The sequence below is a fragment of the Zootoca vivipara genome, chromosome 4 (assembly GCF_963506605.1).
Source record: "Zootoca vivipara chromosome 4, rZooViv1.1, whole genome shotgun sequence".
Lineage (NCBI taxonomy): Eukaryota > Metazoa > Chordata > Lepidosauria > Squamata > Lacertidae > Zootoca > Zootoca vivipara.
Genome location: NC_083279.1, coordinates 93,957,297 through 93,984,122, shown reverse-complemented (window position 1 = coordinate 93,984,122; position 26,826 = coordinate 93,957,297). Strand labels below are relative to the sequence as shown.

The following is a 26,826-nucleotide window of genomic DNA, read 5'->3' as shown; positions in this document are numbered from 1 at the left end:
TCTCATTCTTGCATAAATAAAAGTGTTGAATTATGACCATCAAACTCAAGGTTTGGGGATTATAATTCAGTTTTAGTAAGTGTGGACTTTGGTTCATATGTCTGTATTAAACTCAGATTTCCTTTTAAAACAGTTCAATTTTATCTGCTCTTTAATTTTTGAAGAGAGGCTTACCATAATTTAAATTTAGTTGCAAAGCAGTACATTTTAACTGCTACAGCAACTGGGTGTTGCTCATGCTTGTTGAGGAAAAATAGATATATTTTAGAAATTGGTACATTAGCTTTGTTTTATTGCTGACACAAAAATTGAATGTATATTTAATTAACATGCACCCTCCCCTTTCAGCCCCAAAGGGTTCTCTTAACAATTAAAAAGACAGTCACCAATATTAAATATAAAACAATGGAAGATTTAAAGCAGAGAAAGCCCTTAACAAGACACATAAACCAAGAGGCAGGAGAGTAAAACACAAAATAGGCAAAAGGCAATATCCAACTTAGTTGGATCCAACTTGTGCAATGATTGCCACTTGCAACAATGGAATTTCTCCTCCCTCTTCTCTCCCTGCACACAGCTCCCCCTGCTAAGAGATGGGGGGGCAGATTTAGGGGTCGCACAAGCAAACAAGGCTGTGGGAAAGTTCCACTGCACAGCCCAAAGCTCTTGCGCAAGTGGAAGCACTTTGTTGCAATACCACACCATTTAACAACCGAAAAGGCCTGGGCAGAACAGAAAGGCCAGCGCTATCATGACAACAAACCCAGTGCTATACAAGTCTCACTGGTAAGCAAATTCCAATGATGGGGTACTGCCAAAGAGAATGCTCTCTCTCTCTGGCCACCGCCTGCCTCATCAAAGACAGCGGGGGGGTGGGGGTGGAGAAAGGCCTCTAAAGATCCAAGGGTCGGGGCAAGTTTCTCTGGGAGCCGGTGGCTGTTGAGGTGCACTGGTCCCAAGCCATTTAGAGCACAGATATCAAAAGCAGCACTTTGAATTGTACTCAGAAGTGGACATGAAGCCAGTGTATTATATTCAAGATATAGCTTGGGTGCCCAATCTCAGTCCACAATCCTGCTGTGGCATTTGTGTAGCAGCCAAAGCTTCTAAGCAGTTGTTGGTGGCAAGCCATTTACATATAACGCAATCCAAAAGGAAAACACCAAATGAGGTCGTCGTCGTTGGGAGGACTGGAGTTCAAGTTAGATCAGAGGAGAAGCAGCTGTGTGTGTGTGTGTCACAGGGCAAATCCAGGCCGGAGGAGTGACGCTGGCTCTTCAGTTACCAGCTAGGAAGAAAACGATGGCTTCCGTGCCAATGGGACTTCCTGGCAGGCCACTACAGGAGGCCAAGGGGAGGAAAGCTGGCTTATCAGCCCACATCCAGTTCTCAAAAAGGTCGACCCTCCAGGAAAACCGGTTGCTGGCCTAGTTTCCAAACACTCAGTCCTTTGAGCCAACCGGCAAGCTACGAAGAGTGAAAGAGTCCAACTTACCAGATTCGCCGCTTACGTTATCCTCAGAGTCCTCATCTTCATCTTCGTCATCTTCAGAGTATCTTTTCTTGGCTGTTTTTCTCCGTAGCCGCCTGCTTTGCCTCATCGGCCTGGAGTGGTGCCGCCTGGGCCTGCGCTTTGAAAACTCCGCATCGCTGTCGTCATTCGATGGCTGATCCTCTTCGCTTTCGTCTACGTTCTCGTCCGAGACAACAAACTCATCCTGAGATCTAAGGGGGAGGGGAGATTAGTGGGAAAGATCTTTGAAACGATGCCAAAGGAATAAAGCCCACTTGACGTTGAGACCTGCATTTTAACTGAGCAACTGTAGACGTAAGAAAGGTTTAGCTAAGGTGGTTTTCATTGCTCCGCTGGAAAACAATTTAATCTCTCTGCTCAAATGGTTGTGTGCTCAAGCGACAGGCCCTTGAGGTCAGTTCAAAAATGCAGTTTCTGATGCAGTAAGTCCTCACACAACTTTAACCTCAAAAATTCATCTGGGGCCTGGTTTGATTGAAAGTTTCTTTGCGAGAAGCTCGCACCTCACAGGCAGAGCTTACCCACAAGAAAGGCTTCTGACAGCATCCTTTAAAAGCCAGAGGTGGGGAACCTGTTGCCCTCCAGATATTGCAGGACTACTAATTCCATTGTCCATGACCATCAGCTATGCTGGCTGGGGCTGATGGAAGTCTTAACAGCATCTTGAGATGCCGTTAATGTCCCCCACCACCTGCTTTTCACAGGACCGAAACAGCACAAACATACATTCTAGCTTCAGGTCTCAAAAGAGAGGGCCCAGAGCTACCAGGTACTTCAGTGCTCCTGGCAGAGCTCCACTTCAGAATGCAGGTATGAGATGGCATATTTCCTACCATGCTATGTAAGAGGAACAGGCTAGAGCATTTCCTTCCAACATTTCAATGTATTTTTAATCTTTTGTTGGAAGCTGCCCAGAGTGCCTGGGGAAACCCAGCCAGATGGGTGGAGTATTATTATTATTATTATCATTATCATTATCATTATCATTATCATTATTACTACTACTACCAGGGGCATGATTTACCTAACAAACGGTGTCAGCAGAAACCTTGCCCAATGGTTCCTTGCTTGCACAATGGGGCTTTCCATTCTCTTCCCAAATTGGTTTGGTGGGTCAGGAGAACCCCTAAAAGGAGGGAATTGTTCCACTTGGCAAGCCGATATGCTTGTGCAGATGGAACATTCATCTTGGAGCAGGCATCCCCAAACTTCAGCCCTCCAGATGTTTTGGGACTACAGTTCCCATCTTCCCCAACCACTGGTCCTGTTAGCTAGGGATTATGGAAGTTGTAGGCCAAAACATCTGGAGGGCCGTAGCTTGGGGGTGCCTGTCATAGAGCGACACCAAATTCCACCCTAGTTTTCCAAAGGCAAAAGCAGGGCAAGCGTTCAAACCAGTGATCTTCTACCTGCAATCAGAAGCTCAGGGAGGGTCATTCCAAGTGGTAGTTCTGAGTATCAGAGTTTGGGCAAGACTGCACCTCAAGAGTGCTTCTGGGATCCAAAGCTGAACATGTTTTACTTCCCCACACTTTCAATCTGAGGCTAGTACATACGTGCTTAGCTCAAATTGAAATCTGCTGAACTAAGAGCGCTCATCTTGGGACAGAGCACACCCGAAATTTGGAGCAGGCCTTACCCGTCACTGATTCTGAACTCATCCTCACTTTCTTCTTCATCCAGGTTGCTGTCACTGTCCAGGTCGTTCAGTCGCCGCCGTTTCTTCCGGCGAACTGCAACAGCCCTCGGAGGTCGCTTGGTTTCCTTCCTTTCTTCCTCCAGGATGGTGGAAATATCCTTGCCACGATGCCCCGTGATGTTAGCCATGTCTTTCCCTTTTCCACCACCTACAGTCGGGAGACCAGGACCACGGTGACTGTGAATCCACTTATTCACTTGCTGCTAGCATCAACCTTCCCTCCATAAAAAGCACCCAAACCAGGATTGAAAATTCCCATGTTTGCAGACAGATGAGGTGAGGGAGGATCATGTCTTATCTCCCCTGTGGAAAAGCTGAAAGCTTAAACAAGGCTGGGGATACAAGAATGAGACATTTATTTATTTTACCTTCCCCCTCCAAGAGCATACATGGGCCCCTCCACCACCACCTTTAGCCACAACAACCCTGTGAGGAAGGTCAGGCTGAGTGATAGTGAATAGCATAAGTAACTAACTTAGCAGAGCAGGGATCTATGTCCAAATAGTCTTTGGACACATCCCAGACAGCTGAGAAGTCTGACAAGAGGGAGAAAGATTTCTGTTCTTTGTAGCAGGTGTGGTTTTCATGCACTTGCAGGAAGTGGCAGGAGAGCACCCAAGTCCCTCGGCATAAATTTAGTGCTTGCTGTACCAAAAGCCAGGATTGCCATCCACTACTGAAGTCATCCACATGTTCCTCCCCGTTAACATTGTCCAATAAGACACACCTCCTCCATCAGCATCCTTTATGTCATCCTCTATGGCTTCGTCAATAGCTTCGTCAAACTCATCAAACCTAGGGAAGACAAAAATGGGCTGATTTCAGAGCGGAGCTCAATTATATTTTAAGGAATAAACTGGCAAGTTTGTAGTAACTGAAGAGTCCAAATATGTGAGGGGGGAAAGGAGATCAATTTGTACGTATCTTACTCTCTTGGAGAGGCTGCCCACAGAACGGACAAATAAATCCCTAAGTAAAGTTCTTAGACTTCCTTCAAACACTCAACCCTACATACTGTATATTCCGGTGTATAAGACGACTGGGTGTATAAGACGACCCCCAACTTTTCCAGTTAAAATATAGAGTTTGGGATATACTTGCTGTATAAGAAATACGACCCAGCGTATAAGACGACCCCCGACTTTTGAGAAGATTTTCCTGGGTTAAAAAGTAGTCTTATACGCAGGAATATACAGTATTTAACAGAGAGAAAGATACCCTGTAGTGGTCCTTCCTGAAAGTGGTCCTTCCTGAAATCCTGAACAGTTTATAATACACACAAGCATTCTGACCTTCACAAAAAGTTAAGCATAAAATCAGGAACTCTTGCTTTCCTCTTAACTTTGCATGGCAGTTTTTGTAAGTGATTTTATGCAAAAGTATCTGAAATGTTACTCCATAGTTTTAAACCAAGATGTTCCCTCCTCCCTCCATTTGCAAAAGGAAAACCAGTTGTTACTACAGCAGCAATCTGCAGTCTCTAAAGCAATGCAAAAATGGGAGGGGAGATTAAAATGTAGTCATAGTTGAGTGGGGTGGAGGGAAAGATCAAGGGTCTTGCATGTTTTATAGCTCAATCTTCTTCACTTAGAAGCGGCTGAAACCAACTAGGGAGGAGCACAAAGGCAGAAGCTGCAAAAGCATTTCTGCATTTCACAGTCCTGCTGTTGAGCATAATACATTTCGAGTGCAATTTTCACTGACGAGCGATGACCCGCTCAAACTGCTATGCTTGCAGAATGGCTTAATCCCCCTGGAGGACAGTCGGATAACCTGGGGCGGGAGGGGGGGGGTTTCTGCTGGGTCATCAGTTTGCCTCATCTGTCAGGGATGTGACAATTCCATCTAGGAAGCCCAGAATACAGCCTGCCTCCTTCTTACTAGCCGCATGAGGTGGGGCTTTCTAGCTCAATGCGGTGTCTGGAGTTAATGACGGTCCCGTGTAGCATCACAGAAACAGCCTGGGTTTGCTTTGACTTGGATTTGATGTGTGGGGAGGGAGGGGCACTGGCATACGCATCACCAAGTATGATGTTTGCGTGTGCTTAAGACGCAATTATTAAAGCAGCCCAGGAGATTGAGAGGCACGTTACAGTATCATGCAGTTGGGTCAGATTTTTATCGATTGTAGGCAACAGCCACTGCAATAGGTGCATACAAATGTATGAGAGGAAACCCCACGGCTCCCTTTTTAATGAAAGGCAACCTAAGGAGCCAGTGATTCTGCGTGAAAGAGCAGCAGGGCAAGCACATGTAACTCTTTTGCCAATGACTGCTTTTTGCAATCAGAGCTGCACCCACAAGCACCCTTCACCCCACCCAGGGTTCTAGATGGTGCAACTTATGAGGGTGAGCACTGAGCCTCCTCTGCTGGGAATCACGGCCCCAGGAACCTGTTTTTTTAGTATCATAAGACGACCCTTCAGGATGCAACCAAAGGCTTATCTAGTCCGGCATCTAGCTCTCACCGTGCTGAAATGGGATGCCTACGAGATGCCAACAAGCAGGACATGAGCCCAAAAGCACTCTCCCCACTAGTGATTCCCAGCATGCTGTCTCCGACATGGAGGTAGTACACAGCCATTACGGCCAGTAGCCACTGACAGCCTTGCCCTCCACAATTTTGTCCAATCCCCTTTTAAAGCCTTCCAGGTTGGTTGCTCACCACCAATCTCGTGGTGGAGAATTGTTTAACTATGCCATTATTGAAGAGACAACCCTGGAGCTTTATTCCGTGTTTTGGCATGTAATGTGCAGCCAGTCAACACAAGAGGAAATTTAAATGCTCACTTGCTATGTTGTTGTTGTTGTTGACATCATTATCATTATTTTTAAAAACCAGTTTAATTGAACAAAAGAAAAAGAAAAAGAAAAGGTATACTATCAAAATTGGGCCTAAACCCGGTTTAGGATCTACACAATCAGTTTCCTCCTAGAGCACCTGGATCTGGTCTGCGACTGGTCTGCCCAAGAAGGAAAGACTGGCAACTGGGTGGTTAGTTACTTAAGGTTTTCAGAATTCAGGGAGGGTTTCTTGAAGAGTAGTTTTACCATTGCTTCCCTCAAGCAGGCATGGACCCTTCTCACAAGGAGGCATTGACCACCTCCCTGGCCCAGCCAGCTGTCCCCTCCCTGCTCGTTTTGTTTTATCAGCCAAGAGGGTCCAGGTGGTTGCCCTGACCGATCCTCAAACCTTACTAGTTGAAACTCATCCAACGCAACAGGATTAAGACAGTGCTCTAGACACCCCGTGAGAGTCATCTGCTGTAATAGCAGAGTCAAGATCCCGGTGGGTGCAAGCAATTTTGCCCTCGAAACACATTGCAAACAAGTCAGAATGGTTGCTGCCGAGTCTACCACCCTTTCCCCATTGCTCAGACAGCCCTCTCGTCTTCTCCTTGGTTTTGTTTGTTTGCTTCTTTGTTTTTGCATGTTTCCACTGTGAACTGGAAACACAGCTTCTTTTATTACATACATTCAGAAAGGAGCAAAGAAGTCGCTTGCCTATAGCTGATGCACTTCCGTTGCCTAGTCGACCTCCTTTCAAGCAGCTTTGCCTTTGGTTTTTTGGAATCTTTCTTCTTTTCATCGACAACTCCAGGTATTTCAGGCTCCTGGTTTAAAGGCAGACAATCATTAAGCACAGAAATAGCTGCAGCCAATCATAGAGGGGTGTACAAACTCAGCCTCAATTTGTCGCCTTTTCCACGAGAAACATTATCTGCTGCACAAACAGCCACCACACTTCCTCTTGTTCATAGTACCTAGGGTTGTTTCCAACTAAGTTCTACTCTGAGAGGATTAATAAACACATGTCAGCCAGGTTCATTAACTTCAATGAGTCAGCTCAGAATAACACTAGCATGGCTACAACCCCCTAGCAATTATTAAACCATGCATACCTCCGAAGTTTTCAAATGACAGGATGGGATTGATCTAACAGTACGTGCCAAGATGGAGATTCAAACAATGGCAAGTTTCTAGACCACATGGCTGTAATATGCATGTGTCACAAGGCAGTAGAGAAGGAAGGCACAGAGAGTGCACTGGGTTTCTAGTGGTCAGGGATCCATGGTTTGGTGCCCTGCATAGCTCCTTGACTCTATCAGCAGCAGGAGCAGAATTTGTCAGGCAAAATGAGCAGACGCATGCAAATTTGCTTGATTAAGGCAATCTATGGTTATTGCAGATTCATCTTTTCTTAAGGCAGGATTTTTAGTGTTTACAGCACAAAGAACACACTCTATACCAAAATAAAGAAAAGGAGATATCAAGGGGTTCGTTTCACTTACTCGTGGAGGAATGATATTCTCAATACTAATGCCCACATACACAAGGCGCTCTTTCCTTAGGAAGAAAAAAAAACAAAACAAAAAGCTGACATTTCTTCACAGCAAGTGCTTCAATTTGTCCTATACTGTATTTCACCTGTTTGCATTAATGCCAGACCTTTACCTAGCTGCACCCACAGCCAGCTCCAAACTAGAATTTGCAGTCACAGTCATAAGCGGTTTTGCATGCTGGTGTGGTACTAAAGCTGGTTAATAAAAACACCAGAACAAGCGATGGCTACTGGGGATTGTACTGACTGAGGCTGATGGGGGTACTGTAGTCAAGCTGGAGGGTACCAGGTTGGGGAAGGCTAGAGTAAAGTACTGACTCACTTGCTGTGTGTGTTTTGTTATGTGGGGTTACAGGGCTTGCTAAGGCATTGGTCAATGTTTCGGTACCTTCGTTCAGCGCGCTCTTTCTTTTTCAAGACAATATCCAGGTCCTGCAGTTGTTCTTCCAACTTCTCACAGAGCAATTTCTATGGGAATAAACAAAAAACAAAGCGTTACCCTGCTCCACAAACATCTCTACGCAGCTCATTTCTTAACAGGCCCCTTCCCAAGCATTCCTTGTCGGTGTGAAGGCCGGCCCTGCCAGTGACTACCTAACAGTGGTCCAAACATCAGGCAGAAAGAAAAGGATTTCCAGGCAGAATAAGGAAAAGCAAATTGCTTTGGAAACTGTGGGTGACAAACTCGAGACTACATTTCAATCTTTCCACTGAATGGAGTTCAAATTTATTCCTAAATCTGCTCTTGTAGTTGAAGCACACAGAAATGCCACCTAGTCCATGGGCAAGGTGAAGTAGACAGGCAGAACTAAACAATTCACTATACATGGATGAGAATGTCATTAAGTCACAGGGGACTCGGGGGGGGGGGTTCGGGGTGGGGTGGGGTGGAAGAAGCCTGCATCAAAGGGACTGGCTCCACCTGAACTATACTGCAACTTGCCTGCTAATGCTTAACAATATAAAGGCTTTAATTCATCTTCCCCTTTCCCAAAACATTTTCAGCAGAGCAAATTCCTAACTATGATAAAATGTTTTCAGCAACAATGGACTTTAAACCAGACTGGACCTCTGGTTTAGAAGGGAATTAAGCATATATTGAGCAACAATCAATGCTTCTGTGGAGGAAACTTGCACTGCAGAATAGAGGGGTGCTGAGAAAGTGCCAGCAATTTCCCCCCCATTTGCTTCACGACAAGTAAGAAATTGGGAATATTACATCTACACGGGGCCTATATGATGTGAAAATGGTAAATGCCACACAAAAAGAGACAAATGTAGGTGTAGTACAGAAAATTTTAAGTCCCTTATAAATGTTGAATTGTGTGTACAGAAGAAGCACATGCATTGTTTTTTGTGCAAATGCTAAAATACCCATACCCCAAACAGTACTAGGATAATATATAGTTGAGCATATAAGAAACTTTAAAGGAATTGCAGAAAATAAGAATGATGTTAGGTAAAGGTAAAGGGACCCCTGACCGTAAGCTCTAGTCGCGGACGACTCTGGGGTTGCGGCACTCATCTCGCTTTACTGGCCGAGGGAGCCGCCGTACAGCTTCCGGGTCATGTGGCCAGCATGACTAAGCCGCTTCTGGCGAACCAGAGCAGCGCACGGAAACGCCGTTTACCTTCCCGCCGCAGCGGGACCTATTTATCTACTTGCACTGCGTGCCTTCAAACTGCTAGGTTGGCAGGAGCAGAGACCGAGCAATGGGAGCTCACTCCGTCACGAGGATTCGAACCGCCAACCTTCTGATCAGAAAGCCCTAGGCTCTGTAGTTTAACCCACAACACCACCCGTGTTACCTTGAGTGTATTATCAGATGATGGGAACAAACAATGGGTGGTTTGCATTTCATTTACAATTATGAACCAGTTTGTTCATTTACAGCAAATTGCAGAAAGTAAATTACACGTGACTGCAAACAAATATTTTTATGGTGCAATTTGTTTGCAGTGCACTGAATGTTATTCTCATGGGACTACGTAATACCCTTGTTACACATTCACACCCACCTATTACCGCATCTTACAGTTCTTGTTACAATAATGGGTACTAAAGGCAAAGTGAACAGTCCCAAAAGGAATGGAGGAAACATCAAGGGAAGGCTCCTTTCCATAGCCACACCATAACTCAGGATTTGCATGCGAGGAAGGACAAAACAAAACAAAGGCAAAGAAGACAAAGCCTACGTGTTGGCAAGGTGGGCAGAACCATTCTCCATCAGGAATGATCATCAGTGGGGGGCGAAGGCAGGCCGTATGGTAGCCGCTGTCACAAGAGTCGCATAAGAGAATCTGTAAAAATGAACCAAGGAATCAGTTGGACCTTGCACTTGCACTGTGAAGCACATCAAGGTGCGCCTTGCTTTCCTATGTTTGCATAAAGCAGCCTTCACCAACCGGTGCAACTCCAGACGCTGTGGACTACAACTCCCATCGGTTCCAGCAAGCATGGCCAATGATCAGGGATGATGTGAGCTGTTGTCCAACAGTATTCCGGGGTGTGAGTGTGTGTGTGTGCCAGATTGAGGAAGGCTGGCATAAATATTCTGAAACTGAAGTGGCAAATAGATCCATAAGCAGATAAACTGTTGCTTTTGCTGGGAATTGGAATATTGCTGCAGGGGCAATATTCATTAAAGTTGAATTTAAGAAATAATTAATTGCAACATTCCGTGTATAAGACAACCCCCAATTTTAAACTTTAAAAATTTTGGGGGGGGGGAATATAGTCTTATACACAGAAAAATACAGTAGTTTAGAATCCACTCCCAAGTCTGAACTTCCAAATGCACAACATGATGTAGAATTGCTTGTCTGCTTTCATTTTTCATCTTCTAAGCACCCCACCACTTAAATTCATTCTGCCTTCAAGGTGCAGCAGCTTGCAGAGTCGGCTGGTCAATTCAGACATCACACTAAAACGTGATTTGCACATCCAAACCTGCTTTACTGGCAAAACATGAACCATGCATTGCCAATTCAGACAACGTGCCAAGTATGATGTAGGTATGATGTTTGAATTGAGCCAGTATATCTGGAGAATGCTTAAGAATGGCTTTTCTGAGTTTCACTGCTCTTGAAGACAAGAACCTACTAGCTCTGGGTGATTGGGGAGGCCACACTTCTTGCACGGCTCATCGTCATCAGCAGGCGCAGGTTCTTCCTCTTCCTCCTCCTCTTTCTCCTGATCCTCAGAGTCTTCTTCGCTCTCTGAATCATCGCTCTCATCATTGCTTGAATATTTCCACCTGCCACGGGTTCGAGTACCAGCCCACCGAACTTTGCTTCGCTGTGACGCCTAGAAACCCAGTGACAAGGGAAACCTCATTGTCTCGGTACCTAGTTACAGTTCCATGCTGAATCATACAATCCTCCAGTTTACATTGCATCAAATAAAAAATAGCCATGCGCAGATTATACAATGCCTGCTGGACATGACAACGATTGTACTGGGATCCAATGCTAAATGGTTTAGTAGTATAAGAAGAGGCCGCAGGGAGCCTTAAGTTCAAACTCCCCCCTCTCCTCCAGTGTAGCTGCAAGGAAACTGTTGCTTCTATTTTAGATTAGTCACTGTTTACCATGCCCCTATAACCATAAACTGTGTTTGATCTCAACTATGTTCCTTTTTTAAAAAGAAAAAAAACATAGTTCAGATTAACCATAGTTAAGATTATCCAATTTGTCTAGATTTAGATGTCTCAACAAGCTGCATTTAATCTAAAATTGTAGGGAAAGCTTCCAAACTTCTCCTTTTGCCTATAGTGGAGAACAAAGAGGAGTACATCAGCGCAAGGCTCACCAACGCTTTTATCGTAATGTCAACCAATGATTTAGTGTTATTTCTGAACAAGGCCAATATCACTCTTTAAAAATAAAACAAAATAACTCATTTATTTTCTTCCCTTCTGAAGTTACACTACTTTATACCAGCACCCATCATCTGTTCCACAGACAAATGAGCTGCAATCTGGTCATATGGTCTGCTGCTGCAAATTAGGAACTAATGATACAAACACTGCACTGGAAGAGAAAGAGAAGGCGTCCTGTGCTTGCATATGAAATCTTTCTTTTTCAGCCTGGCCTTCAAACAGGGGAAAACCTTCCCTCAGCTGGATTGACGCAGCTGATGAGACCAAACTGGGAATTCTCATTATAGTTCACTATGGAGGCAGGAGAAAGACTTGGCTTTCACAATGAGAGATACCTCAGATTTAGCTGGACCACTAAATTGTGCACAGTAAGGACAGTATCTCTCTGGCACAATCCTAAAACCACACATAGGGAAGCATCAAAGTAGAAAGCAGTACCTCTGTCTGACTCTCTTCTTTCAAATCAAATGGGGATAATGAGGCAAGTAAGGGCACCACCACCAGGAATCAACTGAGAGTGCCCTGCCAGAGGACATGTAACCCAACCAAGTCTTAGCTGGAAGAGGAGGAAGAAGACACTGCCTGTCTCAAAATCTTCCTCTTTCCCTGAAGCTTCCAGCCCTCACCAGGTGTTCCCCACTCACAGTAAACCACTGGATCATGATGAATTTTACTCTCTTGGCCATAGAATGTGATCTTGTGATGACGTAGCAACCAGAACATTATTCTTGCCATTCTCAAACAGAAGTGCTCCTTCCCAATTGTCGTAACTGGCATCCCTAATGACTCTTGTATTAACTCTGCAACTTCCTATTCCATTTCTTTCACACATAAAAATATATTCTAGACTAATTTTCTGTACAGTTTCCAGGTATCATCAAACATGCGCAAAGATTCCCCATGCAATAATCACTGTAACTAAATGCAAACCGTATAGCCGGGTGTAGAAAACACTAGCTAGTAATAACTGCTAATACACGAGATATCGTTTTAGCCTACCAAAAACTTTTCAACTGATTCCCTGAATTGATTAAACATCTAAATGCTGCAGCCTTACATCAAGCTTTCTTCCATTCACCAATAGCTTCTGCTACATCAATGTAACATGACATAAACAGTTTCCTGCATCATTTTATTTTTTGCAAAGCTATTGAACTATCTACACCCTACTTCTGAGCCAGCTAATAACTGTGTAGATCACATGATCACACCTTCTCTGCGGCCAACATTTTTCAGGAGACAGGGAGCTCTATCCAATGCTCACACAATTGGGACTCCCGCTTCCTCTCCTCTTGTGTGCCCCCAAAAATCTACTCCAGAGAATCCCTCAAAACTCTGGTGCAGATTTTGAGGGTGCACAGGGGAGAAGAGAAAAGGGAACAGTTCCACTGCTTTAGTGGGACTCTGTCAAGCAAGCAGAAGCTCTCTGTACTGTGTTCTATCACTCCTGCTTCCAGGCATAATGCCTCATGCTAAAAATGTCAAAACAGAGTAAAAATTAGAATACTGGGTGCAGAGCAAGGCCTGCCAATTGAGCAAAACTGTTCCAAGCTATACAGATTAGTATAATGGGGGTGGGGTGGGGGGTGGATGGGTAGAAACCGAAATGTCTTAGCACAGGTTTGGGTTTCTAAACAACATTAGTGGCCAGCGAAATTCGGAAGACTCAAGGCGCACAGCTCTCATGTGAATATTTTACCTTGCTAGCCTTAGAATTTATTTCCTTCACTTGCTTTTTTGAGTCCTCTTTCTTCTCCGGCTTTTGCACCACAGCTGGTTTTTCCTCCTCCTCCTCCTCACTCCGTTTTTTCTCGGGCTTCTGATCTCGGGTCTCCGCTATTTTGGGAGTGGGCTTAGATATCCGGGGAGACCTCCTTAAAATGCGACCAACACCAACAGCCGCCTCCTCCTCCTTTTCAGCAGCTGCATTCTGAGTCTTGGGAGGAGGGTCGGTTTTCTTTCTACTCGAGATCCTGATTGTGAGCTTGATCCCATCTTTCTGCCTCTCAGAGGTGATTTCCCTATTCTCCGTTAGAGAACTTTCGTCTTCAGAAATCAGCTTGTATTTACACTTGCTTTTCACAGGCTCTTTCTTAGCTTCAGGAGGTTCCTCGACAGAACTTTGGGCATTGCCTAACTGGGGCGTTTCTTTCCCTTCAACTTCAGAGTCCTTCTGTGGCTTAGAATCCTGCCCTGCCTGTACTTTGCATTTATCAGGAAGCGTGCTTTTAGAGACAGATTCCTCCTTCTCAGCGACTGATTTCTCCGAGGGAAGGGCTGGAGCAGATGGTGGAGTCACAGCTGCTCTTACCAACTCTGGCTTCTCCCCGGGCTGACCCTTATTTTTCAGATCCTCTTCAACTGCTGGAGTAACCTGCTCCTTTGGGGAAGATGCAGTTAAGGATTTATCTGGACAATCCTTGGGAGGTGCCAGGCCGTCTTTTGCTTTCACAGGTTCCACTGACTTCTTGAGACAATCATCCATTTTTGAAGGTGCTTCTACTACAGACTCTGAAGTCTTACTGTCAAGCAAGTTTTCTTTTCCTTTTGGGCTGGTCTCCTCCTTTAAAGGCACTTTCTGAGAAGGAACCTCAGCTATCACACTAGCTACCTCCTTCCCTGTATGCAAAATATTTCTTTCGACATCAGCTGTTCTTACTATTGTGCTAACAGTCTCTAGTATTTTCTCGCTGCTTACACCATTTTTCTCCTTAGGCAGGCTGGAGGTCTCTTCCTTTGTGCCTGGGGAACATTCCAACTTGTTATTTGGCATGATTTTCTCACTACTAACCTCCCCATTTACAAGAAATTTCCCATCGGTAATTGTAGGGACTCTCTTAAATGTCTCTTCCTCTTGTTTCCCTTCCTCCTTCAAAACATCCTTCGTTGGGGTGATACATTTTCGCAAGGGCCCCTTTAACGGGCTGTCATAATCATCAGTCAGCTTAATCTCTCGCTTTTTCAGTGGAATCTTTGCCTGCTGGTCATTTTTTAGTTTCTCACTTTCTTCCACACTTCGCTCCACCACTTCCTGGGGAGCCTTGACATTGACACAGAACTCTATCCTCTCAGGCTCGTGAACAGTTGCCTCTGCACTGCTATTTACATCCTTCAAGTCTTTTGGCTCTAGCTTATTTTCCTTCACCTCCACTTTAACGGGCTTAACGTTTTCTTTAAAAGAGTCCCTTTCTTCTTTGGTAATCGGCATTTCCCCATTGTTTTCCAAAGCTTTATCTAACTTCACTATAACTGGCAGCTTTATGATGTCCCTCTCTTGCACTTTTTCTAATTTTATCTTCTTTTCCTCTTCCGAAACTGCTGGAGGTGGAAGGCTTTCCAACTGCTTTGGCGGCTCCTCTTTTATCTCTTCTTTTTCTTCTTTGACCTTCAAGTCACTTTCTGTTTCATTTAAAAGAAAAAAAAGAGCAAAGTAAAGCAATGTTACAATCATCGTAAGCCAAATAATCCTCCCCACCCTCAGTACCACGCAACTTTTGAAGCATTTTGTTTTTTTCCAGACACTGAACACAAATGCTAAATATCAGCTCATCTCCACACAAAAATGGTTCCAATGGCACTGTTCTCAGAGTCAACATTTCGGTATAGCAGAAATACCTGGGCAAATCTATGTAACAAATATATGCTGGCTTCATTCCCTCAAGGAAACCCTGAAAACTATATTTTTGTGCTGTTCTGAGAAATCTCCGATACTAGCTCACTTCCCCTGTATGGAATTACAATTCTCAAGGCCCTCTAGGAAGAGTGAATGATTGCTTTACTATTTGAAGTCTACAGAAGAGAGCTAGCATGCAAGTCGAATGGTGGCACCTCCTTAGAGGAATGCTCTCCCCAGAGAGGCTCGCCTGGTATCCATCCTAATGTCACTTTAATAGCAGCAGTACTTAAAAAAAAAAAAATTCTCACGCTTTTTTAGGTTAAATGGCTTCCAATTTTGAATCACGCCCACATTTGCAGTGCATATATCCCTCAAAATAGTCAACACTGAAAATGATTAATGCAAAATATCCCTTGCAAGGTAAGAGTAGCAGGAAAACCTTGGGCTGACGTTTCTTCGCCCTTTTTGGCCTCTTCTCCTTCAATACTAGGGCTCTCCTGTGACGAATTATCCTGTTGCTGTTTTTTTAATAGTTCAGGATCAATTTGTGCTTTGAGGAGTTCAAGAGTTTCAGCCAGCTCATTTCGGCTTCTGGATAAACAAAAAACAAAAAAACGCATCAAGCCCCATAACCTTGCCAGCCTTGTGTAATATCCCACACTTGTGCAAGTCAGACTGCACGCATTCTGCTTTGCCAGCACCAGCAGGAAAATGAAGAGCAAATAAACGGTAAAGGACTATGTCTGGAAAACCATGGCTGCAGCCCCCACAACTGCCCCTTCCCCCTAAGGAATTTCACAGACACCTATCACTGCTATAGGGAACCACTTGCACTTTTGTACTCTCAGCAGTCACACCAGCTCCCAGCCTCCTCTCACACCTACCTGCATGCATAGCAGAACCAAGGAATAGCCACGCATGACAAGCCTGGAACAAAAGGAACATAGACATACAAAAAGGAGCAACGGCCAGCACTCCAGCACCACCCACAGCCCATATTCAGGGCCAGATCTCCAGACCTAAGAATGGCCTGCTAGATCAGCCAAAGCCCCACCTGGTCCAGCATCCTGTTCTCACAGTGGCCAACCAGATGCCTGCGGGAAACCAGGGAGCAGAACAAGAGCACAAGAGCGCTCTCCCCTCTAGTAGTTTCCAGCAACTTGTATTAGGAAGCCTTGCTGCCTATGGAAGTAGAGCACAGCCATCTTGGCTAGCAGCCGTCAATAGCCCCCTCCTCTATAAATTTTCCCAATCCTCTTTAAAGTCTCCCAAGTTGGTGGCCATTGCTGCCTCCTGGGGGAGCAGTTCCATGGTTTGACAATAATGTGCTGCGTGAAGAAGTACTGTCTTTTATCTGTCCTAACATTCATCTTCAGTGGTGCCCATGAGTTCCAATGTTACGAGAGAGCTCTAATGTTATGTTATGCCATGCATAATTTTATAAACTTCTATAATGTTACCTCCTACTCGCCTCTTCTCTTCCCCCCTTTTTATTAAAACAAATCATAGCAATATAGTTCAAACAGAATATTTAAAAAAAATCGTACAACTCTGTCCACTGCCAAAGTGTTATAATATGATCATAATAAAAAGCTCCAGCTTTTTCTCTAAACTAAAAGTCCCAAGTCCTGCAACTTTTCTTCACAGGGAAATTGCTCCAATTTCTTGGATCATTTTGGCGGCCCTTTTCTGAACCACCACTTTGTAAGCATTTGGCTTTGTTATAGGTGCAGCACTTAACCATCGCAAACATTTGCAAGTAACTGTAAATATTTCCTTATACACAGTGCGTCAGAGAGAACATTTAAAAAATCCTATCTAATAAATGAACCTGAGAGAGGCGTTTTTTTTCTAAAGCCACCGTAACGGCGTAGAGTCTGGAAAACGGAGGGTAAAAAGAACAATACCTGACAATGCACTTCCATGAAGACCCATCTTGATCATCTTGCTCTTCAACATACACCCTAACATTATGATCTTGATCCAGCTGGTACCAGTAGGTCAGCCCATCTTTGTCTCTGCCAATCGGCTGAAGGCGCATAGCATCTGCATCTTCCTCATTAATGATGTTCTTAAATTTTAGATTGTCATCAAACTGGCACTCACAAAGGTACTAAAAGGGGGGGGGGAGAAAGAGCACATCAAACTAATGTTGGAAACACCAAAGGAACACTCTCTGCTGATGCACCAGCAAGAGACTTATTTGTAAAAAGAGTAATTGAAGGGCTTGATTTAAGAAATTGTTGTGGAGGAGCCATAGCTCAGATGGCATGGCCCTTGCTCTGTATTAAGAAGGACTCAGATTTAATCTCTAGCATTGCTATAAATGAGAGAGGGCTGAGAAAGGCTTGTGCTTGAGACTTTAGAGACCTGTTACAAAGCAGAGGTACCAAAGTAGGTACCAAAGCAAGTGGTCTTCAGTGGTTCCGCCTCACTATCTTTTTAAAAGGGATGTTTTGAATCCACCACTGCATTTTCTGTAGGTCTGGAGTAGCGTATAAAGGTAGCTTTTTAAATGAATGACACCCACCCACCATGTCGCCTGGGAGAAAGACAACTAGTTATTGTGACAGCCCTCTCTCACAGGGGTCACAAGGGCATTTTCAAGCCCAAAACGGTTTGGGCCCAAATCCCATAACATTCCACCTACAACTATATCAGACCTCCTTATACTTTAGCACAAACAATGGAGGTCGTTCTCAAGTGCCTGCAGTTAAGACTGGTGGAAACCAATGAGGCCTTTAATTGCTGTGTCCCACATTGCTGGGATGCTTTATCATCTGCGGCATGGGTAGGCAACCTAAGGCCTGGGGGCCGGATGCGGCCCAATCGCCTTCTAAATCCAATCCGCGGATGGTCCAGGAATCAGTGTGTTTTTACATGAGTAGAATGTGTGCTTTTATTTGAAATGCATCTCTGGGTTATTTGTGGGGCCTGCCTGGCGTTTTTACAGGAGTAGAACGTGTGCTTTTATTTGAAATGCATCTCTGGGTTATTTGTGGGGCCTGCCTGGTGTTTTTACAGGAGTAGAACATGTGCTTTTATTTGAAATTCATCTCTGGGTTATTTGTGGGGCCTGCCTGGCGTTTTTACAGGAGTAGAACATGTGCTTTTATTTGAAATGCATCTCTGGGTTATTTGTGGGGCCTGCCTGGCGTTTTTACAGGAGTAGAACGTGTGCTTTTATTTGAAATGCATCGCTGGGTTATTTGTGGGGCATAGGAATTCATTTATTCCCCCCCCCACATAGTCTGGCCCCCCACAAGGTCTGAGGGACAGTGGACCGGCTCCCTGCTGATAAAGTCTGCTGACCCCTGATCTGGGGTCTGGCAGGTGCTGTTGGTTTATGTCTTTTGGAAGACATATATGTTCTCCTTGGCCTTCTTTGAGCTGTTCTTATTGAGCTACCATCAGTTTCGGTTCTATTTAGTTAATGGTTTTTTGCTGTTTTGTTTATTTATTGTGGCTGTATTTACTGTGTTTCGTTGTACGTTTTTATCTTGAAAGCTGGCTTTTGCCCTTAAAGGCAGCCTTAAAATATTTTAAATACATTAAATTAAATTCACTAAAACAAGGTTCTAACTCACAGGGTTGTTGTGTAAGGATTATTGAGATTATGTTTATGAAGCACTCTACAGTAATCTCAAGCACTGCATACATTAAATGATCCACTGGCTTTTCAATATACCGGCAAACAATAAATATATATATTATAATCTTTCATTGAAGTGGTTTCTTTTAATGAAATGCGTGAAGTAGAGGGGAGCTGGCTTTAGGAACACCCAACAGTCCACAAAAATAAAATCTACTGAGAATCTGCACTCAATTTGCTCAGAGAGAATTTGGAAATGATTTTCTGTTATCAGTGCATATGCAGAAACAGAAATATATCAAACCAAGTGCTGAATAACAATATTTCTAGAGCCTCTCATAATTTTTGCATGGTAAGTATTTATTATAAAGGCTTAGTTTGGACTATCTTCCAAACTATGACTAGCATTAACCTCAAAACCATAGTTTGCACCCACTCAAACCATGGTTTGGAGCTAGGTCAACCCAGAAACAGTGAAGGAAATTGGAAAATGTGAGGGAATTGTGAAGGTGGGGGGTGTATAAGCCCACGATAAACTCATAATGCTATAAATGGTGTTTGGAGGATTATCAGGTATCATCACAGGTATTCCAGAAAACTATCAAGTGAGTTGAAGATAATAGTACCTTCAATATTCCCAACTTGCATTCCATGCTCATTTCGAAGTATCCTTTTTTCTCCATTTCCCATGCCCAAGTGCTGTTGAAATCTTGACACATCTGAAAGGAAAATTGTTTAAATTAAGTACGGAGTGATCTCCCATCATGGCACCCATACTCAACGAAGTGTTACCTAAAGTTTCAGTTTTTGTAGGAATAAAACAGGAACTGGAAAAAGCAGAGGGATGTGGATTGCTGTTAAACCAACAATATGGGGACCTAGGTGTTAGGATTCCTGCTCCGTGCTTGCAGTCATGAGATTGCTGTTTGTCACATGATGGTGTATGTTTACATTCCACAGTGTGGGAAGTGACGGAGACAGGATGTTTTGATGTTACTGTGTTCCGTGATGTGGGACTATTTTCCTTTGTTCTTTCTCTTTGCTGTCTGATGAGAAAGAGGAAGGAGCTAAGTCAGAATGCTCCGAGTGTATTATATGTAAATAAAGTAGATTAACCAAAATGTTGTGCTACTATAATAATAATAATTTATTGTTTATACCCCACACATCTGGCTGGGCTTCCCCTGGCTACTGAGTTTGTTACGCGAACCGCTAATACTCTGCAGGTTCCGTAAGTGTGCTGATGCCTCTTGGTATCAGTCACTGTGATGCTCGGGCTAGAGAAAGCTTTTGAAGCTCCCGACCGACCAGGAGGGAGAGAACATGCCAGTTCTACCAGGGTCCTACATGCGAGTAGGACGATCCTAACACTAGGGTGGGTATTTATTTATTTATTTATTTGATTTATGGTCTGCTTATTGAGAACATGTGCTACAAAGCAGTTCACAACATATATAAAAATACAAATTCAAACACAAAAAAAACACTTTAGAATCCAGTCAGAAACAATACTAAAAGCTAAACACCAGTACAGAGATAAAACAGGAACAATTTTTTTTAGCCAGATACAGGCAGCAACAGCCCTATTAATCAGAGGAAATAACAGTCATAGAATCATAGTACTGTGGAGCTAGAAGGGACCCCAAGGCTCATCTAGTCCAACCTGCTGCAATGCCGGAATCATAACTAAAGAATCCATGACAGATGGTCATCCAACCTCTGTTTAGTCCCGTTTAAAGGATGTGATGGATGAGACCTGCCCAACCTTAGAAAGAACTGACTACCATAATTGTGGGGCCACCACCGAGAAGGCCATATTAAAGGTTCCCACCAGCCTGATTGGCTTCACCACCAAGCACTGACTGGTAGGGGTGGGAAAAATTGTATTATAGAGACGTTGATTTTTGTGTGCTCTGGAAATTCCTTTAAATTATTTCTGGATGGTAATGATTACATCTGCATACTATATCTAATATTAAACAATACAGAATCAAAAATTGGCACAGATACCCCCAATTTCTGACCATGGTTTCAGGGATTCCCAACATCATATATCACCCAGTAGCAGAGTTTCAAAGCATTCAATGTAAGAACAACTTACCTTGATCAAGTATTTTTCCCAGCGGTCTGCTGTGACGGATTTTCCGATCTTCCTCATCAGTTTCAGATGAAGTTCTACCAGCTCTCTGGGAACTACAAACAAGAAGAGGAGGGAATTTAAAAACAAATAAGCAACTAGGTTCTAAATGCTAACCAGCCCTGTTCAGGGAAGTTTTTAATGACTGATGTTTTAATGTACCATATTTTTAATCCTTTGGTGGAAGCCGCCCAGAGTGGCTGGGGAAACCCAGCCAGATGGGCGAGGTATAAAAAATAAATTATTGTTATTGTTATAGACGTAAGCACAAATTCAAGAAAAGGTGAACGTTAAACGTTAACTAATCCAGAGAGAGACAAAATCTTAAAATAAGATGCTCACGCTCATACACACAAGAAAAACTTTATGGTCTGAACATCATAGTAGATCAGGGTGTAACAAAAGGCATACTATAATCCCAACAGTGGGCTACCAACCAATTTCCTGTCAACCACAGTGCACCTGCTGGGTGGCTAGGATTCTTCCAAAGAATGTGAAACAAGGTGAGCTGATGCATCAAGGCACTTCTTCTTATCAAGGCGCTTGTTATATTCTTACTTGGAAAAGCTTAACAAAGATTACTTATGCCTTGACTATTAAGAGGAAATCTTACTATTTCTCCATTTGTGCTGGTGGACCAGGTGGATTCTAGAAAAAGAAGATCACACAGGTTCTCATCTACCTTAGAATCTAGGTAGCTCAGCCTTCCAGCACTAAAATCAGACATATGCTAAAATACGATTTTACACCTTAGGTGGGGTTAATTATTAAGGATTTATTTTAAAAAAAATAGCATATTTTCCTTTGTTCACAGAGTCCCTCTCTCTCATATGAACCAGGAGCAAACTACAGCGGCACCTAGTGGCAGAATGGAGCAACACCCATGCAGGAAGATCTGGAAAGGTGCTGAGATGGGACAGCCTGATACAGACCTGGAAAAATATCACAGCTGCCCTGTCCATCGGGAAGCCAGCCTTGCCCAGGAGCTATTTTCTTTTTTAAAAAACCACACACAACTAATGCTGAATCCTAGAAACTGAAACAGTTCCAAGCCCTACCAAATGAAATTTATCCCTCATGTTTTAACTTTTGAAAAATGGCATATAAGCATTTTTATAACGTTTTAGAACTGCTTTCAAACTAGAATGCTACACGCTTGTTTTCTCTCACCCTGGAGGATAGGACTCCAGGCAATGGCTTCAAGTTACAAGAAAGGAGATTCCGACTAAACATTCGGTAAAACTTTCTGATAGCAAGAGCTGTTAGGCAGTAGAACAGACTCCCTCGGGAGGTGGTGGACTCTCCTTCCTTGGAGGTTTTTAAGCAGAGGTTGGATGGCCATCTGTCATGGATGCTTTAGCTGAGATTCCTGCATTACAGGGGGCTGGACTCCCTTGGGTCCCTTCCAGCTCTAAGATTCTATAATCTTAAAGAGGTTCCCACATTGCTTCATGAAATTTGTGCCGGAGCAACCAAAATTCTTTGCTTGGAAGTCTTTGCTTAGAAAGTCAACTAAAGAACAGCCTGGAATGCTGCACACTAGTCAAAATACATTCTTTGCTGGTGTTTCAGTAAGCTAGTGGTTTAGTTGATCTTGTATTTACTTGTCAGAGAGGGTGGGAATGCAGGTAACAGCAGCCAATTAGACAATTGGGAGGGGGGAAGAAAGGGAGGAATTTGGGGAAACTGGTCAAATAGCTGGCTTCATAGAATAATAAGAGCAAGAAAAATGGAGGAAAAAAACAAATAGGTGAAGAGGGGGGATATTGGGTTCAGTATGTTTAGGGAGCCCTATTTAAGAGGATAATTGGAAGGAATTAAAAAGAAAGGAAACAAGACTAGAAGAGAGAGTACAAGTGCCTGGCACAGATCCCAAGGAAGGAAAGCCGGGGAGAAGAAATGAGGGGTAAATAGCAACAAAGCAGTAGAGGCAACATTCAAAGCTTGCTCATCCATTATTATTATTTTTTCCAAAGCACACTGAAGACAATGTAGAATGTAAAAAGCCTCACTAGGGTAATGCCCACGTTGGAAAGTAGTAAGAAAGTTACAGAATTTTCCAGAACTGTTCTTCAGGTGAGATGTTAAGCAAAAAGGGGGGCAGGTGAGAAAATGGAGGGTGGAATGAAAGTCCCAAAGTAAGCAATTTGTCCAGTCTTAAAATGGAGAGAAGGAAGAATTAAGGGAGGCTTAATAGTCTGGTCTGCTAGGTGCGAAACAGATTTCAGGTTGCACCAAAACCAACTGGGACAAATAACCAACAATGGCTGTCCAGATAAAGATAGAATCATTTTAAATATGCAATCTCAGTGACCTTCTTATCCATAGTCAAAATCAGGAGCACAAGGAAGGCTCAAACACCCCTTCTGAACGAATTATCTTTTCCTTTTTCAGTGTTCATCACACCAGGGGCCTCATACCCGTACCAAGGTTAACACCATGGTTGCCTTCAATTTGCAACCAACTGGTGTAGCCAGCTGGTGCTGGCAGAATTAATGCTGAAAATGAGAGGGAGAGGGATTTTATACTGGTAAAAGAGAGCAAAGCAAAAGTAGGGAAACTTTTTGGCCCAGTGGGCTGGATCTTCATCTCCCCTCAACATCTGACAGGGCAATTGGACAAGCTGGCATAGCAGGATTAAACACTCTGCTCACCAGCTGAGTGGAGGACTGAATTTTGGTCTCTGCAGGGATCTACTTCACCAGTGCATTCCACATGGGAACACTGGTAAGGCAAATCCCAGCAGGACTGAACCTTCCCCTGCCCATCAGCTGACATCAGTTGGTGGCAGCAGCTGACTGACAGCTGGGTGTGGTTTTGTAGAAATGGCCTTGTGGGCAAAATTGGACTACCTGGCAGGTGAAGATTTGTCTGCGGGCCAGAGGTTCCCTACCCCTAGAGAAAAGGAAGGAAACAAGTGTGCTCACCACAAATTCCTTATCTCTTGTATGTAGTGAAGAGAGTGGGAAATGATAGCTCTTAATCGGGCATGAGTTTCCATATTTAAAATGACTTGAGAGCAACATGCAATAGGTAATGTTCTCTGAAGTGTTGTAGTCTGTTTTCCAAAGATGAAACTACTGGTAAAAACAGAGCACAGAAGAAGTGAAGTGGAATACTACAAATCAAAGAGTTGTCAAGTGCAGGTGACAGTTACAGGGAAGCCAAGCGGGCATCTGCTAAGAAAGTCAGAATTGTGCTGGTGCTTCAGAAGCAGGTGAATGGCATAACACAGTAAGCTCAGAACACAAATATATGGCAAAAATTATTGCAAATATACACTCATCCAAATAAAATGAGGTAAGGTAGAGTGATGTAATTCTCACAGATTACTATTGTAAACACACAACTCAATTCTATACATCTGTGCTCTGCACAAGAAACATCAACTACATCTTGAATTTCACAGCCTTTTCAAACCACTGTTTACCATTGTTTATGGGTGTACTTTTCCGGTTGCAAAATATCCTACAACGGGTTATTGATCACTGAGGCTCTTAAAATTTCCCACAACCATCTGTTTCCCCTAGACAGATGGAATATATTTGTTTGTTTTATTTAAATATATCTGCATACCACTTACCACTGCAAAAATTATCAGGTAGTTTACAAAACAGAAATAAAACATCAACACTGCTCATCTACAAATGAAAAGAAAGAAACCAGATAAAAACAGCACAGCTGCACTCAAAAGGGCTTACATGGCTGGTATACATAAGGAGAAGGAACTTCCATGCTCCTTACAATTTGCTTCCAAATTACTTTCAGCCCTGGCACACAAGTGGGTCATTTAAAGAGTCATGTGCAAAACTGGATCACACTACAAATATTTTCATTCAGGAGGGAGAGTCGGCACTTAACTAACATTAATAGCAACTGGGAAGCTACTGGCAAAACACAAGAGAGACAGTGTTTGGTTGTGTTGTCTTCCAAAAAATATGATACTTTAGGTCAGGTATCCCCAAACTTGTGGCCCTCCAGATGTTTTGGCCTATAACTCCCATGATCCCTAGCTAACAGGACCAGTGGTCAGGGAAGATGGGAATTGTAGTCCAAAACATCTGGAGGGCCGAAGTTTGGGGATGCCTGCTTTAGGTAGAGATTACATGTGAGTCCTTCCTTACAGTGTGCTGCCCCCATGCTGCAAATGGAGGACCTGCTGGGAAGAAGGACTCATGCGATGCATGCAATCCCAAGCTCAAACTCTGCACAGTATTACCTTTGCAAATTACCCACAGTCCCTCACTTAGTGCCTGATATTTTTCTATAAAGCCTGCACAGTGAATGAATATAGTTTTCTAGGAAATTTTAAACCCAAGACATAATGATTGTTGGGGAACCCAAAATACTGCAAACCTTTTAACAGCCTGTTCAGAAATCTCCTTTGTCCATAGGACTACCAAGGTACTAACTACGGTAAGAGGGATGGGCAAATTTCTCAATGTTGGTTTCTCATTTTACCAATCTTAAGTTTTAATTTACCCTATTCTTACATCTGTTCATACATTTCATCTATCCTCATGAAAATGTATCACCAATTTAGTGTGCATTTCCCTAATATACTGAGTTTTGTACGCAATTAAGCCTACTACGGTAGACCCATTTTGGCAAGCGAATGTAATGCACTGTGCATGTTATTTTCACTACATTTACAATACATTTCCATGCATAGTTTCCCCTAACATACTGTATTTCACCACATTGTCGTCGCCATTGCTTAACAGCCGCACTGCCCTAAAATCGGTTCCAAAGCACTCACCACATAATATGAAAATGCAACAATTAACAATCCATTCTACTCTTTTTGCCTTAGATATCAGTGACTAATAAATCATCTGTGAGAGGTAAAGATTTTAAATTTTAAATTTAACTTTTAAGAATTAAATTTATTTATTTATTGAATTCCTATGCCGCTCCTTCATTCGAGGATCACAGGGCCGTTTACAATATAAAAACAGGAAAATGCATGACATAGTAATATCACTAAATCATCTGCCTTCATTACAGCTGGAGTAGAAAAATACACCCTACTAAACATTATATGCTTCATTCTCACCATGGTGCGAAAAAAATTATTAGGGGCTTCCCTAACTGAATTTGTGCCTGTACTAATCCTCCCCAAAATTTGAGGACCAGAAAAAGGACATTAGCCTGTGCTTTTCACCAGCATACTATTCTCTAAAAGGACTACACTTTGAGGTATGGAAAAACAAATAATCCAATGAGAATTCACCTGCAGCCTGAAGCAGCTCAGTGCAAGTCATCCGTTTACTACTACAACAAGAGTTAAGCCAACCTCTACTTAACACAGAATTATAGAGCTAGAAGGAACCTTAGAGGCTCCTCTGTACTCCTGCAGGATTCTCCCCTTCCCCCCACCACCACTTTGCTAAAGGGCAAAGCAAAAAAAGTTCAACGCCATGACCCAATGGGTTGGGTAGTGGTTTATTTCCTTTCCTCCTTGCAGCAGATGCCCCCCCCCCAAACATCACAAAGAGTTGGCAAAGGCAAAAAAAAGGTGAGGCTGCTGTTTGGAAGAGGGTGTGGGTGTGTGATATGAATGTCCAGCCAGTTCAATCTGCACATTTTGGTTGAATCCACTTAACACAGCTTTCCACACTGTGAGTGCACCACACTAAAATACTGAACAAATGGAGGCAGTGTTAGAAATTAGCCAGGCACATTTTGCTACTGGCGCAGGTCCAATTGCGACCACATGGAGATCTCTGGATGCCAGGTTGGCGATAGACATCTCCATCTGGCTGGCCCCTCCAGCTTTCTTAAGGTCAGCAGAAGAGCTTATTTATTGCATTTATATCTCACATTTTTCTTCAATGAATAAATGGTTCTCCCCCCCTCCTCAGTTAATCCCTACAACGATCCTGTTAAGAGGCTATGACTGTTCCAAGGTCACCCAGTGAGCTTCATGACCAAGTGGGGATTTGAACCCTAATCTCCCAGGTCCTAGTCCAGGGGTAGGCAACCTCAGGCCCATAGGTCGGATGCAGCCCAATCGCCTTCTCAA

General features: G+C 43.4%; 1 protein-coding gene across 2 annotated transcripts in view; it reads right to left on the bottom strand.

Moving 5' to 3' along the window:
- The window catches only part of RSF1 (remodeling and spacing factor 1), a 42,393-nt gene that overhangs the window by 4,737 nt on the left and 10,830 nt on the right, over nt 1-26,826 (bottom strand). For both annotated transcript variants that reach the window (XM_035115565.2, XM_035115566.2), the window contains exons 2-14: nt 20,766-20,857; nt 19,291-19,383; nt 16,980-17,185; nt 15,512-15,663; nt 13,156-14,855; nt 10,679-10,882; nt 9,772-9,876; nt 7,964-8,043; nt 7,526-7,580; nt 6,738-6,847; nt 3,961-4,028; nt 3,174-3,381; nt 1,496-1,725 (exon numbers count right to left, since the gene is read on the bottom strand). In XM_035115565.2, the coding sequence (XP_034971456.2) occupies nt 1,496-1,725; nt 3,174-3,381; nt 3,961-4,028; nt 6,738-6,847; nt 7,526-7,580; nt 7,964-8,043; nt 9,772-9,876; nt 10,679-10,882; nt 13,156-14,855; nt 15,512-15,663; nt 16,980-17,185; nt 19,291-19,383; nt 20,766-20,857 (3,303 nt within the window). The remainder of the gene's footprint in view (nt 1-1,495; nt 1,726-3,173; nt 3,382-3,960; nt 4,029-6,737; nt 6,848-7,525; nt 7,581-7,963; nt 8,044-9,771; nt 9,877-10,678; nt 10,883-13,155; nt 14,856-15,511; nt 15,664-16,979; nt 17,186-19,290; nt 19,384-20,765; nt 20,858-26,826) is intronic.